The 17778-nt window shown below is 42.3% G+C and overlaps 1 protein-coding gene across 5 annotated transcripts in view; it reads left to right on the top strand.

The window, feature by feature from the left end:
- Positions 1 to 17778, top strand: part of LOC133646673 (latent-transforming growth factor beta-binding protein 1-like) — a 321379-nt gene that overhangs the window by 230614 nt on the left and 72987 nt on the right. For 3 of the 5 annotated variants that reach the window (XM_062042299.1, XM_062042298.1, XM_062042296.1), the window contains 4 exons: positions 12269 to 12388; positions 12485 to 12610; positions 13783 to 13905; positions 14886 to 15014. In XM_062042299.1, the coding sequence (XP_061898283.1) occupies positions 12269 to 12388; positions 12485 to 12610; positions 13783 to 13905; positions 14886 to 15014 (498 nt within the window). Of the gene's footprint in view, positions 1 to 12268; positions 12611 to 13782; positions 13906 to 14885; positions 15015 to 17778 lie in introns of all 5 variants that reach the window. The other 2 variants (XM_062042297.1, XM_062042295.1) reach the window with 1 other exon arrangement.

The following is a 17778-nucleotide window of genomic DNA, read 5'->3' as shown; positions in this document are numbered from 1 at the left end:
TTTTTAAAGCGGACTTCATGCTTGCAAATGTAAGTGTTGAACAAGCTGTAAGCGCAAGCTGTTTATCTTTAACATCGAGACTGGCCGTATCCAACAACTTGAATGCTCAAACTGCGTCGGGAAGAACCATTTCAAATTTGCGCATTTTGTTGTACCTCTGCTCGAACTGAACGATGTAATCCGCCATGGAAACTTTGTTTTCTCTCCGAATCTTGTCAAAGTCCGTGTATGCATCATACGCTCTGTCCTTTTCTTCTTTTAAGAATACATTATCCAATGCCTTTATAAGGGTCTTCATCCCATCATCTTTGTTCAAATCATCCGCAGGTATTTCCAAAGCTGTATCTCTAGCTCTCCCCCTCAGTGATAGAGCAACAGCTAAGGCTTGTTTCTCCTTATCCAGGTCGGTAACACGTATCCACATTTCAACTTCATTTTTTCAGCTCTCATATGACTTATTTTCTTCAAACGCAGGAGGGACTCTGTAGTTAGCGTTGTTAAACATCCTCTGCTACCATTGATAATTCAATGACGACAACCTTCTTCTTTGTATAAGTATACTTTACTGAGTTTAAGTTCAGGGAACACAATAACAAACCGGCCACTGCCGTTCACATAACATACTTCCTACCGGAGCCTGCGCATAGAGCAATGCATGCTGGGAGGTACCGTAAATACACTAAAAGACTGTCTGAACCGTAAGTACCATAATAATGCGCAATGCAAAGACAGAACATTTACACTCTGAATCTTTTGATGATATTACGGACTGTAGATGGTGAAATTCCTAAATTCCTTGCAATAGCTGGTTGAGAAATGTTGTTATTAAACAATTTGCTCAGGCATTTGTTGACAAAGTGGTGATCCTTGCCCCATCCTTGTTTGTGAATGACTTAGCATTTCATGGAAGCTGCTTTTATAACCAATCATGGCACCAACCTGTTCCTAATTAGCCTGTTCACCTTTGGGATTTTCCAATAAATGTTTGATGAGCATTCCTCAACTTTCTCAGTATTTTTTGCCCCTTGGGCCAGCTTTTTTTTAAACATGTTGCAGGCATCAAATTCCATTATCAAATGAGCTAATATTTGCAAAAAAAAACCCCAAAGTTTTCCAGTTTGAACGTTAAGTATCTTGTCTTTGCAGTGTATTCAATTGAATATAGATTGAAAAGGATTTGCAAATCATTGTATTCTGTTTTTATTTACAATTTACACAACGTGCAAGCTTCACTGGTTTTGGGTTTTGTAGATTATGTTTTACAGACCATTTTCCAGCTGCTTTCAATGTCTATCAATGAATGTTTATTTATATAGCCCTAAATCACAAGTGTCTCAAAGGGCTGCACAAGCCACAACGACATCCTCGGTGCAGAGCCCACATAAGGGCAAGGAAAAACTCACCCCAGTGGGACGTCGATGTGAATGACTATGAGAAACCTTGGAGAGGACCGCATATGTGGGTAACCCCCCCCCTCTAGGGGAGACCAAAAGCAATGGATGTCGAATGGGTCGACGTAATATTGTGAAAGTCCAGTCCATAGTGGATCCAACATATCAGCGAAAGTCCAGTCCATAGTGGGGCCAGCAGTAAACCATCCCGAGCGGAGACGGGTCAGCAGCGCAGAGATGTCCCCAACCGATGCACAGGCGAGCGGTCCACCCCGGGTCCCGACTCTGGACAGCCAGCACTTCATCCATGGCCACCGGACCTGTGTAACTCCCCCTCCACAAGGGAGAGGGGGGCAGAGGAGAAAAGAAAAGAAACGGCAGATCAACTGGTCTAAAAAGGGGGTCTATTTAAAGGTTAGAGTATACAAATGAGTTTTAAGATGGGACTTAAATACTTCTACTGAGGTAGCATCTCCAACTGTTACCAGGAGGGCATTCCATAGTACTGGAAAATGCTCTATAGCCCGCAGACTTTTTTTGGGCTCTGGGAATCACTAATAAGCCGGAGTTCTTTGAACGCAGATTTCTTGCCGGGACATATGGTACAATACAATCGGCAAGATAGGCTGGAGCTAGACCGTGTAGTATTTTGTACTTAAGTAGTAAAACCTTAAAGTCACATCTAAGTGCACAGGAAGCCAGTGCAGGTGAGCCAGTATAGGCGTAATGTGATCAAACTTTCTTGTTCTTGTCAAAAGAAGCCGCATTTTGTACCCACTGTAATCTTTTAATGCTAGACATAGAGAGACCCGAAAATAATACGTTACAGTAATCGAGACGAGACGTAACGAACGCATGAATAATTATCTCAGCGTCGCTAGTGGACAAAATGGAACAAATTTTTGCGATATTACGGAGATGAAAGAAGGCCGCTTTAATAAAACTCTTAATGTGTGACTCAAACGAGGGTCGAAGATAATACCCAGATTCTTTACCGAGTCGCCTTGTGTAATTGTTTGGTTGTCAAATGTTAAGGTGGTATTATTAAATAGATGTCGGTGTCTCGCAGGACCGATAATCAGCATTTCCGTTTTGTAGGCGTTGAGTTACAAAAAATTAGCGGACATCCATTGTTTAATTTCATTAAGACACACCTCCAGCTGACTACAATCCGGCGTGTTGGTCAGCTTTAGGGGCATGTTGAGTTGGGTGTCATCAGCATAACAGTGAAAGCTAACACCGTATTTGCGTATGATGTCGTCTAGCGGCACCATGTAAGTACTAAGGAATGCAGGGCCAAGAACCGAACCCTGGGGAACTCCGCACGTTACCTTAACATAGTCCGAGGTCACATTGTTATGTGAGACGCACTGCATCCTGTCAGTAAAATAAGAGTTAAACCAAGACAAGGCTAAGTCTGACATACCAACATGTGTTTTGATACGCTCTAATAAAATATGATCGACGGAATCGAAAGCAGCGCTAAGATCAAGAAGCAGCAACATAGATGACGCGTCAGAATCCATCGTTAGCAATAGATCATTAGTCATTTTTGCGAGGGCTGTCTCCGTAGAGTGATTTGCCCTGAAACCGGATTGAAAAGGTTCACAGAGATTGTTAGACACTAAGTGTTCATTTAGCTGCTGTGCAACAATTTTTTCCCGGATTTCCGAAATAAACGGAAGGTGGGACACCGGTCGGTAGTTTACCATGAGGTCAGGATCGAGGTTAGGTCTTTTGAGCAGAGGATGAATAACCGCTTTTTTGAATGCTAGGGGAACAGTGCCGGAGGAAAGTGATAAGTTTATAATATTTAGCACTGATGGACCTAATAATACAAAAAGCTCCTTGATAAGTTTCCCAGGAAGTGGGTCAAGTAACCATGTTGTTTGTTTTATCCCACTTACACGCCGTAATAATTCCTCCAATGTTATTTCATCAAAAAGAGAGAGATTATTTTGGAGGCGGCACAGTCGTATTTGTGTTAATAGAACCCAGTTGTAGCTGGGATGCGTTATCTTTAATCTCCTTTCTAATGAGTTCAATTTTCTTATTAAAGAAATTCATCAAGTCATCTGCCGAGTGGGTGGAGCTACTGGGAGGAGTCCCTTGTTGGGTTAGCGATGCTACTGTACTAAACAAAAATTTTGGATCGTTTTTGTTGAGGCGGATGAGATTTGAGTAATATTTAGCTTTAGCTAAGGTAAGCATGCGTTTATAAGTTATTAAACTATCATTCCATGCTTGATGGAAAACCTCAAGTTTAGTCGCGCGCCATTTGCGTTCCAGCTTTCTACATGATAATTTATGAGCTCTTGTTTCTTCTGTAAACCATGGGGTGCGCCTTTTAGGGGCCCTTTTTTGCTTTAGCGGTGCTATACTATCAATGGATTCGCGCAGGGCATCGTCAAAGTTGTTAGTGAGGTTATCAATAGAGCCGACATAATTTGGGAATGGTGCCATTACCGAAGGCAGCAAGCCAACAAGAGTCATCGTTGTGGCAGCATTAATGTTGCGGCTGCTATAGCAGTTATTATTATTATTAGCTTGTTGACATTGAGTCAGAATTTCAAATTTTATAAGGTAATGATCGGACATTTTCTGACTGTCTTAAGGATGCGCCGTTTTGTGTCTTACTTACATGGTTCCATTTTGACAGCTTTTTTCCCCCATCATCCATGTTGTATTTCTTTTTTTTCCCAAATATTTTTATTGAATTTTGCAGACAATACAGCATGATGAATCATGGCAACAGCAAGTTGGAGTATCTGCACATTTTTCAATATGTAACATAATAAACCCCATCCCTTACAATACCCACCCACTTAATTCCCAAGGTAATTGTCGCCTAGTGCCCACAACAAATATAGACACACATGAATATATTCAAACTTAGCTTCAATCTAACAAACTATATTGAGGTAGATAAAGAGTAAATAAGGTAAAATAAATAAATAAATAATACATAAGATATACAATAAAGTATAACGTAAAAGTAAATAAACACAAGGAATGAGGGGGGGGGGGGTCTTCAGCGGTCAGTTCTGTCTAAGTTGTGTTACCCGAATCGCTTGGGGTGATGTCAAGCTTGTCCCTAATAAGGTCCAGGAGGGGGCCCCAAGTTTTATGGAAAGATGCCACAGATCCTTTCTGCGAGAACCGAAGCTTCTCTAATTGCAGACACCGCAAGACATCTTGTATCCAACTGTTATGGCTCGGCGGAGACGCAAGCTTCCATTTAAAAAGAATTGTACGCCTAGCCAGCAGAGTCGTTAACGCAATGACATGACGAGCGGTTGCAGGTAAACTGTCCACCTGCGGAACGCCAAAAAGGGCAGTCAGCGGGCTGGGTGTTATTGTTCTATTAAGGGCCTGCCCGACAGCGTCAAAAATAGCCGACCAAAAACTTGAGAGTTTTGGGCACGTCCAGAACATATGCAAATGGTCAGCTGGGGATTGTCTACAGCGGTTACAAGCGTCGCTATGGTTGGGGTATATTTTAGCCAGTCTAGCATTAGTGAAATGTGCTTTATGTAGTATCTTACATTGTATTAGGCCATGCCTAGCGCATATAGATGATGAATGCACCAGCCTCAAAGCCTCTCTCCACCGCCCGTCAGGTATAGGTGCCCCAAGGTCATGCTCCCAGGATTCTCTGGCAGGTGAAGTGTTGAGTGGATTCAGAAAGCAGATTTCATTATATATTACAGATATCAAACGTCGTTTGTCACAGTCAAAGGAGAGAAACCGATCAATTTCTGCTTCTGGGGGGCGGTTGGGAAAATGAGGAAATTGTTTTTTAATAAAATGCCTTATTTGAAGGTATCGAAAGAAATGTGTATTAGGTATATTGTATCTTGTTGACAGAGAAGCGAACGAAGAGAACACTCCATCGTGGTACAGGTCGTTGAGGATTTTAAGGCCGTTAGTCGACCAGGTGCGAAACGCAGAATCAGAGCAGGCAGGGATAAAGGCGGGATTGTTCAAAATCGGAGCACCGCTGGAAGCTTTGTGCAAGCCATGATGTTTCCTAAATTGAGTCCAAATTTTAATAGTATTTTTAACAACTGGGTTTAGGGAGGTCCCCAATGAACATAAGTGTAGCTGTGAGCAAATCACCGCGTGCAGGGAACCATTAGACGATGCTACCTCTATGTGAGCCCAAGGTGGACAGGCGGCTGGGGAGTCGCAGCGGACCCAGTACAGAAGTTTATTAATCTTGCAGGCCCAAAAATAATTTCTAAAGTTTGGAAGTGCTAGACCACCCTCCGTCTTAGGGAGCTGTAGAATGGCTTTCCTAAGGCGGGCTGGCCTGTTTTGCCAAATGAAAGCAAGAAGTTGTTGATCAAGGCCAACAAAAAATGATTTGTTGAGACATATAGGGATGTGTTGAAAGAGATATAAAAATTTCGGAAGTGAAATCATTTTTATGAGGTTAATGCGGCCAACCAGGGATAGGGGGAAGGCAGCCCACCTGGACAAGTCCGATTTACATTTGTCTAACAGTGCTTGAAAGTTTTTACGAAACAGCTCTGTGGGAGAATTCGAGACAAACACGCCCAGATATTTAAAACCGTCCTCCGAGATCCTAAAGGGGATTTGTGAGCGCGGGAGTGACCTTGCCAAATTATTCACAAAAAATAGTTCGCTTTTCTGAATATTCAGTTTGTACCCTGACAAACGACCGAACTGATCTAGAATCGATAGTATATGGGGAAGCGAGGACGATGGGTCCGAAACGAACAACAGAAGATCATCTGCATATAGGGAGAGCTTATGAACCCGACCGAAACGAGTGATACCCTTAAATTCCTCCGGATTCTTAAGCCAAATAGCAAGCGGTTCAATGGCTATATTAAACAGCAAGGGTGAAAGCGGACGTCCCTGCCGGGTCCCACGGTGGAGAGGGAAGTAAGCTGAACGGATGCCGTTAGTATGTACGGAGGCAAGCGGAGTCTCGTACAGGACTCTAACCCAAGAAATAAATTTAGGATCAAAACCAAATTTCTCCATAATAAAAAATAAATAGCCCCACTCCACCCTATCGAACGCCTTCTCCGCATCCAGCGCCACCACAACCTCCGGAGTATCAGATGGCGGAGTGAGAACTATGTTCAACAATCTTCTGGTATTGAAGAATGGATGTCTCCCCAGCATGAAGCCTGTCTGATCGGCCGAAATTATTGAGGGCATCACGGTTTGAAGACGCGTAGAGAGAACTTTCGCCAGAATCTTACAGTCCACGTTCAAAAGTGAGATCGGTCTGTAGTTACCACAAGAGGTAGCATCCCTGTCTTTCTTAAGAAGTAATTAAATGGAAGCCTCTGACAGAGTCCCTGGTAAGCGGCCGGCGTTGAAGGAATCATTGAACATTCTTGCTAAAATGGGGGATAACAGTAATGAGTAAGCCTTGTAAAATTCAACTGTGAAGCCATCAGGACCGGGCGACTTTCCATTTTGCATAGATCGAATTGCCTCCTGTATCTCTGACGAGGAAATGGGTCTACCCAGCTCCCTGGCAATGTTTACATCAATGCAAGGATATGTTAATGAATCAAGGGGGTTGGGGCAAATCGCGGAGATAGGAGAACATTCAGAAGTGTATAATTTAGTGTAAAATTCAGAAAAACACTTATTAATATCAACTGGATCACAAGTATAACTACCATCGGGTAGTTTAATTTTGGGAATCGACCGCGATGCGCAAGCAGCCCTGGCCCGTTGAGCTAAAAGTCGGCCGGCCTTGTCTCCATGTTCATAGAAGCATTGTTTGGATTGTCGCAGTTGTCTTTCTACTATGTGCGTCATAAGCAGGTCATGTTCCGAATGTAGCAGAATACGTTTTTTATACAGGGATGGAGATGGACAAACAGCGTATACATTGTCGAGGTCGAGGAGTTCTTTAGCAATTTCCGTCAGCCTAGCCCTCTCAGTCCTCCTCATCCTGGAAATATAAGCGATCACCTGTCCCCGGACAGTAGCCTTAAGTGCTTCCCACAAGATGCTATTTTCAATGTCAGGGGTGTCATTAAACTCAATATAGGTACGAATTTCTGTTTCAACAAAATCTTTGAACTTAATGTCCGAGAGCAAGTGAGAGCTGACCTCCACATTGTGCGGCCGGTCACACCTTGCGGAAATTTAATGTCGACTGAGATTGGCGCGTGGTCAGAGACGGCTATCGGGTGGTAGTCGCATGCGCTAATACAATGCAAGAGATTGTTATCTATTAAAAAGAAATCAATACGGGAAAACGAATGGTGAACGTGTGAGAAGAATGAAAATGCCTTCCCATGCGGGTTCCTGAATCTCCAGGGATCTGAAAGTCCTACTTGGTTTGCATAAGATGACACAGCCTCTGCTGCTTTGGATAGTGTATTTCGAGTATGGGAGGATCGATCAAGAATCACATCCTGGACTAAGTTAAAATCCCCGCCTACGATTATGCGGTGGCTATCGACGTTGGGGATCCTAGCAAAAAGTCTAGTGAAAAAAGTGTCATCATCCCAGTTAGGTGCATACACAGAGACTAAAATTACGGGTGTGTCCTGTAACGTGCCCGAAACCACAACATAGCGACCTTCATTATCTTCTATAACGTCTGCTGGCTCAAACATAACACGCTTATGGATAATTATGGCCGAACCTCTAGCCCTAGCAGAAAATTTGGAATGGAATAAGTGGCTCATCCAAGACCTCTTAATACGGAGAATTTCTGATGTCTTCAGGTGTGTTTCTTGCAGAAACATAATGTCCCCTTTAAGATGCTGCAGCCGAGTTAAGACTTTACCAATTTTGACCGCGTTGTTCATGCCCTTGGTGTTCCAAGAGATGATACGCACTCCGCCACTCGTCATCCTACCAGCATCCGCCATCTATTAGACCCCAACATTAAATCTGTGTGACACGCCTTAGACCCCACGGGGAGGGACGGGAGGGAGAGAGGGAAGACATAGCAGCAAAAAAATAAAAATAACAAAATAGTACAAAACACCAAACTAGTAATGACAGAAAGACACATTTCAACAAACCCCAACAGATTAGAATGCAATTACCCTTACTACCCACCCTAAATAAGAACCTTATCTGAGCTCTCTCGCTCTTACTTAGCCTAACTTGACTAATGTTAACTTCTGGAGTCTCCTCCCTTACAGTAGCAGTAATAAACTCCATAAAGCGAAATAAGAATTTAAAGTGAGCCTACTATCATGAGACGCATCCCAACCTGAGTGTATAGTAATATAGGAAATATTAAACCGAAATAAACAAACAAGGCACATACCCAAATGTACAGTGCACTGCACCAGTAGCTTTAGTGATGTTTTTTGGACCAAGGAGTGCCTCATAATGTGCATACGAATAACTAGTTCAGATTAAAACAAATTAGGATGCATAATCAAAATGTGTTACAAATAGCTTGGCCCCTCAGGAAAAAGAAGAAAGAACGCCCGGTATGGAGCGGAACAAACAAACAGACCAAAAATAGTTATGACCATCCATGTTGGAAATTATGTGACCACTGTTAGCCAGTGTGTAAATTGCAACACTCAAACATTGCTTCCTACTATGAACACACGTCTAAAATGGTGGTCAAGGCTTAGAACAGCAAAACAAACAAAGGCCCACAATGTCCACAGTGAATGTAAAGTTATCATAAGTCAGGCCTCTGAAAAAGTTGGAACTTACAGTCTTTATTCCAGGAGCTGCACAGTCCTGGTGCAAATTGTTGTCATGTCCAGCCGTATTTTAGTGGTAAATAGCCGTCCAAGCCCATCAGGTATCTTGCGTACGGATTGATGTCAAGAAGTCCTCAGCCTCTGTAACCGATCCGAGTCTCTTCTTACCACCATCCTTCGTTACTATGACAAGCCTGGCCGGGAACAGTAATGCTGGTCGTAGGCCCATTTGGTAGAGCTTCGGCATCGCATCGCGGTATTTTTGGCGTTGTTCCACCACTTCAGGTGCGTAGTCCTCGAAGATGGCGACGGGGTACCCTCGGTATTGTAGCTTGCCTCTCCTGGCCCTGGCCTCGCGGATAATTCTCTCCTTCACCTGGTACTTGTGTAGCCGTATCAGAACGGGCCTCTGTCTCTGGTCTGGCTTCGGCTTGCTAGCGAGTGTTCGATGAGCCCGGTCGCACTCCGGCGGTGATTCAAAGAAATCCTCGTCAAAAATCTCCTTCAGTAGTTCCGCAAAAAAGGTAGTTGGACGTGGCCCCTCCACGGACTCTGGTATGCCGACCACTCGGATGTTGTTTCGCCGACTCCGGGATTCGAGGTCGCTAACTTTAGCACGTAGCTTAGCCTCGATGTCCGTTAGCTTAGCACATGTTGCTTCCAGTGCTAGCAGGCGTTCATCTTGCAAAGTAGCATTTTCTTCGAGTGAGGTAATTTTCTGAGTGTTCAGAGACCTTGCTGTGTAGATTATCAATCTTTGTCTCGAGTGTAGAAATTGCTGTCCTGAAGTCCGTGGAGAGGGCCTGGCGGTGTTCTTCCAGAAGATTAGCTATAGCCGACATACTGACTTCACCGGCACCTCCGTCGGAAGAGCTAGGTCCGGCCCCGGTATCTCTGGCGTTCCGCTTCGTCGAGTGAGTTGGCATTTCTTGCCGGTTGCAACTTCGGAGTAATATATTCACCCGCTCGCTGGCTTTGTTTATGGAGTTTTAAAAGAGTGGCAATGTAAAAAGTTGTGGGAGGGAGACTCAACACGTGTCTACTCCATCTTGCCCAAACCGGAAGTCCCCCCCATGTTGTATTTCTAGTGCTTTCATAGCGTGTTTACTGACAGGTACTGTATAAGTTCGAACTCTACGCTAAGTTGTATTAGAAATGGCAACAGCGGGGCATGCATGTGCATGTACGAGCCAGTCTGCCCCACAACAAAAGGATAAAGAAAAAGAACAAACTAATTAACTACAATAGCGGTTGCGTGCAAAGATCTTCTGGTAAAACGTTACCATGTATGAAGATTTCCGCTGACGCCACCAATGGGAAAAACGTCACAAATTGGACAAATTCGAAACGGCTCGTTTGGAGGCAGTATGAAAGAAGAAAAAATTGTAATATAAATACATCCGCTATGCCTGTATGGTGTGATTACATTTTTTTGGGACTTATGCAGATCACAAATACACAAAAACAGGTCCGAATAGGTAAGAAAAGTTGGTTTTGCATAATAGGTCCCCTATACAAGAATGTGTCCATTTTCCTTAAGTTCCTGTAAGAGTATGGAACGAGCAGGAAAGTCCAAATATTTGGTGGGATTTAATATAGCGTCTCAACAACAATAATAAGTGTAATATCACATTTAGACTAGCGTGTACTTTACTGTATTTATAAAGTTGGTGGGGACCAAGATGTTTTGTGGCTCATTATGCCACACATTCTAAGAACCCCTGCACCCGATTATACACAAGTCTACTGGTAATGGGGTGTTTGATGGTTTTGATCGTGTTTGTCTATGCTTGTCTCTGTTTCAATCTTCTTGGCTCCAAGAAGTGACAGTGTGCACTTTTATCTGCTTTTTCCATACTCTGCACTTGTCATATGCAATAGATGTCATTTATTACATTGTGACAGACTCAAGCCGTCTTGTGGGTTCCCTGGACCATCAAATAGAGACATCTCGAGCAGAGTTGACGTTTGTTTATTTTTGCAAATAAAACCTCTCAGTCTCAGTCGCTTTTCAGCGCCTCTTCTTCGCTCGCTCGTCGTTGTTTGTCTCTGGCTCTTCTCCTTTCTCGCTCCGCGTCAGCTTTTCTTTTGCTCCTTCCAGTCTCTTCCCTGTCTCTCTGCTGCGCCCCTTTTCTTCAGCGAGAGGAGATTGGATGATCGTGCCCAGGTGTGCGGATCGCGCACCTGGGTACGATTGCGGCGTCCCTCCCGGCGCGCCCAGCCTCGCCGCTCGCTCGCCGTCCACGCCTCCTCGCCGCCATCTTGGGCCGGGCTCTGGCGTTCCCTGCCTCGCTGCTCGCTCACCGGCCCCGCCTCTCCACATACATATAACAATATAACATTGGGGAATGGGAAAGGAGGAAACAATTGTAGTATAGCTATGTGAACTACAGTGTTAACATTGCGGTCACATTTTGACAGCAACATGATCAACTGGCTCTAATGTCTCTAGTTGCCTGACGAATGGCAAAGTTACAGGCTTTGTTTAAAGATATGTAGTGAAGCCTGCTATTCAAGGCTGTCCTCCGTAAAGTGGTGGGCATATACACAGGGTTGGCTTTTATAGCTTTGGGCGGGTCAGGCGGTACCATATTTACCAGAAAGTATGTTTTTCCTTCATGGCGTCATGAAAATAAAATTTGAGGACCAAATGGAGCAAACAAACAAGGGAGATGATACTCGTTTTCCCATAAAGATGCTCTAGGGACACATGTTACTGTTACAATATCATGAACAAGTCCATTTTGTGTTACCTCCAAACCCCTCAAGGCACTGGTACCATGTTTTTTCCTCAAGCAATGCTTTATAAAAGTTCCATTTGACAAATTCATAACTACACAAAAGCAGCTCAGTGGATCCGGGGTTATTGCCGTTGCTTCACAGTAAGAATCGTTTTGAGTCCCTACATGAGCCTTGAGTTTGTGCTTCTGTGGGTTTTCCACAGCAGAGGTTCCAAACCACGGGACTGCATACCAATTCAAAACTGTAACCTGCTTGATTTGCCATTCATTTCATTATTCATTCATAATTTCCTCCAATAAATGTCTGGGATCAAACAAAATGTGCTTACTAAGTATTTTCAAACAAAGCATAACAGTGCGCTAATTGAAAATGGACAGACTTTATAAAAATCCCAACAACTTGGCAAAGTTAAACACAGTGTGTCATCATCATGATGTGTGTGTTTGTGTTTCAACGCAGATATGAATGAATGTGATGACACTGGCCTGTGTGTGGGAGGTCAGTGTACCAACACCATTGGATCCTACAGTTGCTCTTGCCCTTCTGGCCTGGAAATGATCGATGGGACCTCCTGCAGAGGTATATGCTTACCAGAGTTCCACCTTAAAATAGAATATGCATATTTCCCTCCTCTTGCTGTCCTAGTAAGTGTACATGTATGCTTATGTGCAACAGATATCGACGAGTGTTTGACCATCGTGGGAGTATGCGGAGAAGGACGGTGTCTGAATAGTGAAGGATCCTACATGTGTATCTGCCCTGACGGATATGACACCCTTGATGGGCGGATCGGCTGCCAAGGCACAGTAACACACAGTATCTTTGAGTTGACCGTATTATTAGAACCTAGTCTCTATACCCCATTGGATAAATGCTGGTCATCTACAACCATACTATACTTTTCCAGCTAGTTTGCAAGGGTCGGATCAAATTTTCCAGGCAACCATTCTGTTTTAATTGCTCATAGCATCATCAGCTTGTTAAGTCCAGGCGCACCCAGTGGCTATAGCACTGGGCGGAAGAATATTGCTAGGTCATCTGTTATGATGGACTTCTCTTCCCAACAAATTTGCTGTCAAAATAATTTGAATAACTTTCACTGTAATGTCAGAATTGAATCCATGTTATTTCTGGTGTGTCTTGCCAATACAGTAAGAGGTAAAAGTTAGATAAATGACAGGATGCCTGGCAGGGAAGACTCCTGTGGTGATGGGTTGGTCTCATTATCCAAGCCCTTGTATTTGTTAGTGCACCCCAGTGTAGTGAGTGAGATTAACTGAAGGCTCTGTCTTTAGCCTGGGGACACACTCCCACTGAGGCTTTGGATGCTTGGTATGCAGGCGGACCAGCCGTCTTCAGATACTTTGGCTGCCTGCCACAACAAATCCTCAATACTGATTATTTTTGTAATCAGATGTTGCCACATTGATTCATTTGTTTATTTTGCATCTGCACTGATGCAAAGACATTGTTAAACATTAGTTTTTATTTGGGGTTTGGTAAAAAGAGTAAATACTTTGCAGAATGATGCACTGATAAAATCATATTTTGGCCCCAAACAAGTCTAAAAAGTATAGTAATAAAGCACCTAGTGTATTTTATTACAGTAAATTGTCAAGCTGTTGATATACTAAAGGTTAGGGAAAGACAGGCTTTTTCTTCGCCCTCCTGTACTTCAGGAGTTATGATGTAATGCTGCAATCATCCACCATTCATTCTGATGCTAATCAGGCATGCAGCAGCCATCATTGCCTTTTTTAAGTCAGAGGTTGAGGTAGATATTTTCCTCCTCTTTCTTCCTGTTTGCCAGTACAGTACACTATCACATGCTCCAAATGTTCATTATGTCTTATGGGCAGACAGCCGCTTGTTAATTGCACATTTCATTTTGTAACACTTGTGAAAATAAGGAGTGCTCCCCTGATGTTACGAGTCTTGATCCACCTTCTTTTTCCCCCATATCTCTAATGTAGATGTGGACGAGTGCAGCAAAAACAACGTGTGCGTCCGGGGCCGATGCGTCAACACTGACGGCTCTTTCATATGCTTGTGTGAGGCTGGCTTCAAATTTAGTGAGGACACGGCTGATTGTGAAGGTAAGACTGTTGCATTGAATACTGCAGTATATCCATGTGTAAGCTAAAATTCGATAAGGACAAGTAATTTTTTCATTGGCCAAAGCAGGTACTGAGAAGTGCTATTTCTGCTACTTTGTCAGCCGGGGTTCTGAGAATGCTCAGCTGATACAATATGGGTGATGTAAGTCACCACCGGTGCAATATCGGTCGATTAGCAGTGTCTTAGCGCTGATGCTTAAGTATTACACGCCACAATCTCTTCTTTGATGGACCGCCCTATTTTCTTGCTGCCCTCAGTCACTTATTGAATATAATTGCCTCTTTACCCTGCAGAGAAGTAAACACATGAGACTTTCGTTTGTTGGATCCGACTAATGCCCTGACCTCAATCCTACAAATGTTCTTCTGTATGAATGGTCAAAAATTCAAACAGACAACATGTTAACTGGATGCTGTTATAGTTATACCCATTTCATTTTCAATATGGTTATAATTGATTACACATACCAGCTTTAGATATATCTGAGCTCATGCTGCATCTAGAATCCATCTTAAAATATATAAGTTAACCATGACTAATTTTTTAAGCCAGTGTGAAGTGTCCAAGCCATTCTTTCAGTTTAAGGATGGATGGATTTTTTGGATGACATGGCTGTAGGCCTGCAAGTCTCTTTCCCCTAAGGAGAAGTGTGAATGACCCCATTGTGAGCAGGAGCCATTTCTCCCTCTGGAACTTCTTCCTATAGCTCCTTCACAAGTTCTTTGGTTGCTCTGATAATATTGTTCTTGGCCATTCCTCTTGCCTGCTGCGTTCACTGAGGACAGCTACACCAAGGCTTCCTGGACGACTCCAGCTGCACAGCCACCACACTGGAAGCAAAGGAGAGGGGATAGCTGTGTCTGTGGCTGTGGGAAGGAGAGAGGGGGTCACATGTGGTTGCATTTGTGCCTCTTTTTATGCCCTTTTCAAACCAACGACTCTCTGTCTCTCTCTGTAGACCTGAATGAGTGCAAAGAGTTTGGAAGCTCGGTGTGTGGTACCTGGCGCTGTGAAAACACTATTGGCTCGTACTTCTGCTTCATGGGCTGCCAGCCTGGCCTTGAGGGAGAAGACGCCACAGACTGCGGTTAGTGGTCAAACCACATGTAGTTAAAGCAATAGGGGACACAATTTACTGTATTTGAGGAAAGACAGGCCGATTCTGAGCATCTGACTGAAGCAAAATAATAGCCATATGTCCCTAGAATTGTTCCAGGCTAAACTTGTAAGTAGTGCAGTTTGTTTTGTCACTTGTCCATACTGGACCACTTTGTGGCAGCCTTCTGCTGGATTACCAATCATGGTGGTGGAGTACCTGAAAGGTGAAGGTAGGCACAGTGAAAAAATGAGAAGGACACAAAATGCAGAAGCCACGTTTCAAGAAGAAAGAATGTAAAATACTAGATATTTTGGATATTGGTTGATGCATTGCTGAAAATATGACTGTTATTTTATTTCACACAGTTGTTAATTATATTTGTGGCGCCCAATATGTGTTTGATCAAAATGCTTTAAAATACATGACGCTATACACCAGTGGTGTCGAAACTACAGCCCACGGACCAAGTGCAGCCCTCCAGTGTCTTCAATATGACCCCCAAAGCATCGCACAGCAGAGTGCTTTCAGCTTTCAAACTAATCTTACATACCAGTTGGACTCTGAATGCTACACAATTGCTGCCATTTTGTGGGTAATGTGAGTAAATTACATCAGTGACCTTTGAAAGTTGGAAACACAAGCACAACATTTGATATATGACACAATCCAAGCAACCATCCCAAGTCATGGTGCTAAAAAAAATGCAACTAACATAAAGGTCAACACACGTGGCCACACATCACAGGACCTGCTCACTGAACATTGTAGATATTATGAAAAATGTCCAAACACCATAAAAAAAATTCAAAATCACACCCATTTGTAAAACACTCACTCTACACTTATCCATGTTTGGCGCATTTTAACTGCTTGATATTTCTTATTGATTACACAACTTTAAGAGGATTGTTACAGAAGTAAAGTCAAACTTTCACATACTCTTAATATCCAATTATATTATTGATATATCCATTATATTATTTATACAGCCATCATATATATATAATATGTACACACATAAACACACACACATATATATATATATATATATATATATATATATATATATATATATATATATATATATATATATATATATATATATATATATATATATATATATACAGTATATATATACAGTCATGGTCAAAAGTTTATATACACTTGTAAAGAACATAATGTCATGGCTGTCTTGAGTTTCCAATAATATCTACAACTCTTATTTTTGTGTGATAGAGTGATTGGAGCACATACTTGTTTGTCACAAAAAAATTCATGAAGTTTGGTTCTTTTATGAATTTATAATGGGTCTACTGAAAATGTGAACAAATCTGCTGGGTCAAAAGTATACATACAGCAATGTTAATATTTGGTTACATGTCCCTTGGCAAGTTTTACTGCAATCAATAAGGCGCTTTTGGTAGCCATCCACAAGCTTCTGGCAAGCTTCTGGTTTAATTTTTGACCACTCCTCTTGACAAAATTGGTGCAGTTCAGCTACATTTGTTGGTTTTCTGACATAGACTTGTTTCTGCAGCATTGTCCACACGTTTCAGTCAGGACTTTGGGAAGGACATTCTAAAACCTTAATTCTAGCCTGATTTAGCCATTCCTTTACCACTTTTGATGTGTGTTTGGGGTCATTGTCCTGTTGGAACACCCAACTGCGCCCATGACCCAACCTCTGGGCTGATGATTTTAGGTTGTCCTCAATAATTTGGAGGTAATCCTCCTTTTTCATTGTCCCATTTACTCTCTGTAAAGCACCAAATAAATTGGCAGCAAAACAGGCCCAGAGCATAATACTACCACCACCATGGTTGACGGTAGGATTGGTGTTCCTGTGATTAAAGGCCTTACCTTTTCTCCTCCAAACATATTGCTGTATATTGCGGCCAAACAGCTCAATTTTTGTTTCATCTGACATCACATGGACAAAGATAAGACCTTCCGGATGAAAGTTATGTGGTCAAAAAAACTTAAAAGAGTCTTTGCAGTCATCTATGTGACTCACGTAACTCCGGTTAATTGAGTGCGAACGGACAGTGTTGGCAAAAGGTAATGGAAAAAGTTAATGATGCCGAGTCTTCATCTTCAACATGGATCAAAGTAAAATACAAAAGAAGGCATCAAGGGCCAAGTTTGGAAAAATAAGAGCATATGAAGATGAATAATTGGCACAAGATAAAGATATGCAGATATCTATGAGTGACAGTAGGCTATAATACAGTGAGTCTCAAACTTTTTTCACCAAGTACCACCTCAGAAAAAACTTGTCTCTCCATGTACCACTATAATGACCAACATTAAAATACAGTAGTGTAGTAGGCCTAAGTATTCATTAAAACAAGGCAGATGTTTTATTTAACAAGTATATTAAATATTTTTGGCCACTGTAACATTACACACTGTTTGAACAGTAACACTGTGTTTGAATATAGGAAAATAAAACACTGCACTTTAATCAAGTGATTCTTTCGCTTGCCACTCGATAGAGCCCAGGTACTACAGTTAGAGAATCACTGCTATAAGCTATTAATAGGGGTGTGGGAAAAAATCGATTCGAATTCGAATCGCGATTCTCACGTTGTGCGATTTAGAATCGATTCTCAATTTTAAGAAATCAATTTTTTTAAATGTATTTATTTATTTATTTTTTATTTTTTATTTTTTTTAATTAATCAATCCAACAAAACAATACACAGCAATACCATAACAATGCAATCCAATTCCAAAACCAAACCCGACCCAG

This window comes from Entelurus aequoreus, linkage group LG03 (genome assembly GCF_033978785.1).
Source record: "Entelurus aequoreus isolate RoL-2023_Sb linkage group LG03, RoL_Eaeq_v1.1, whole genome shotgun sequence".
Taxonomy (NCBI): Eukaryota; Metazoa; Chordata; class Actinopteri; order Syngnathiformes; family Syngnathidae; genus Entelurus; species Entelurus aequoreus.
Note: the sequence above shows the minus strand (reverse complement) of the source record. Positions and strands in the feature narration are given on the sequence as shown.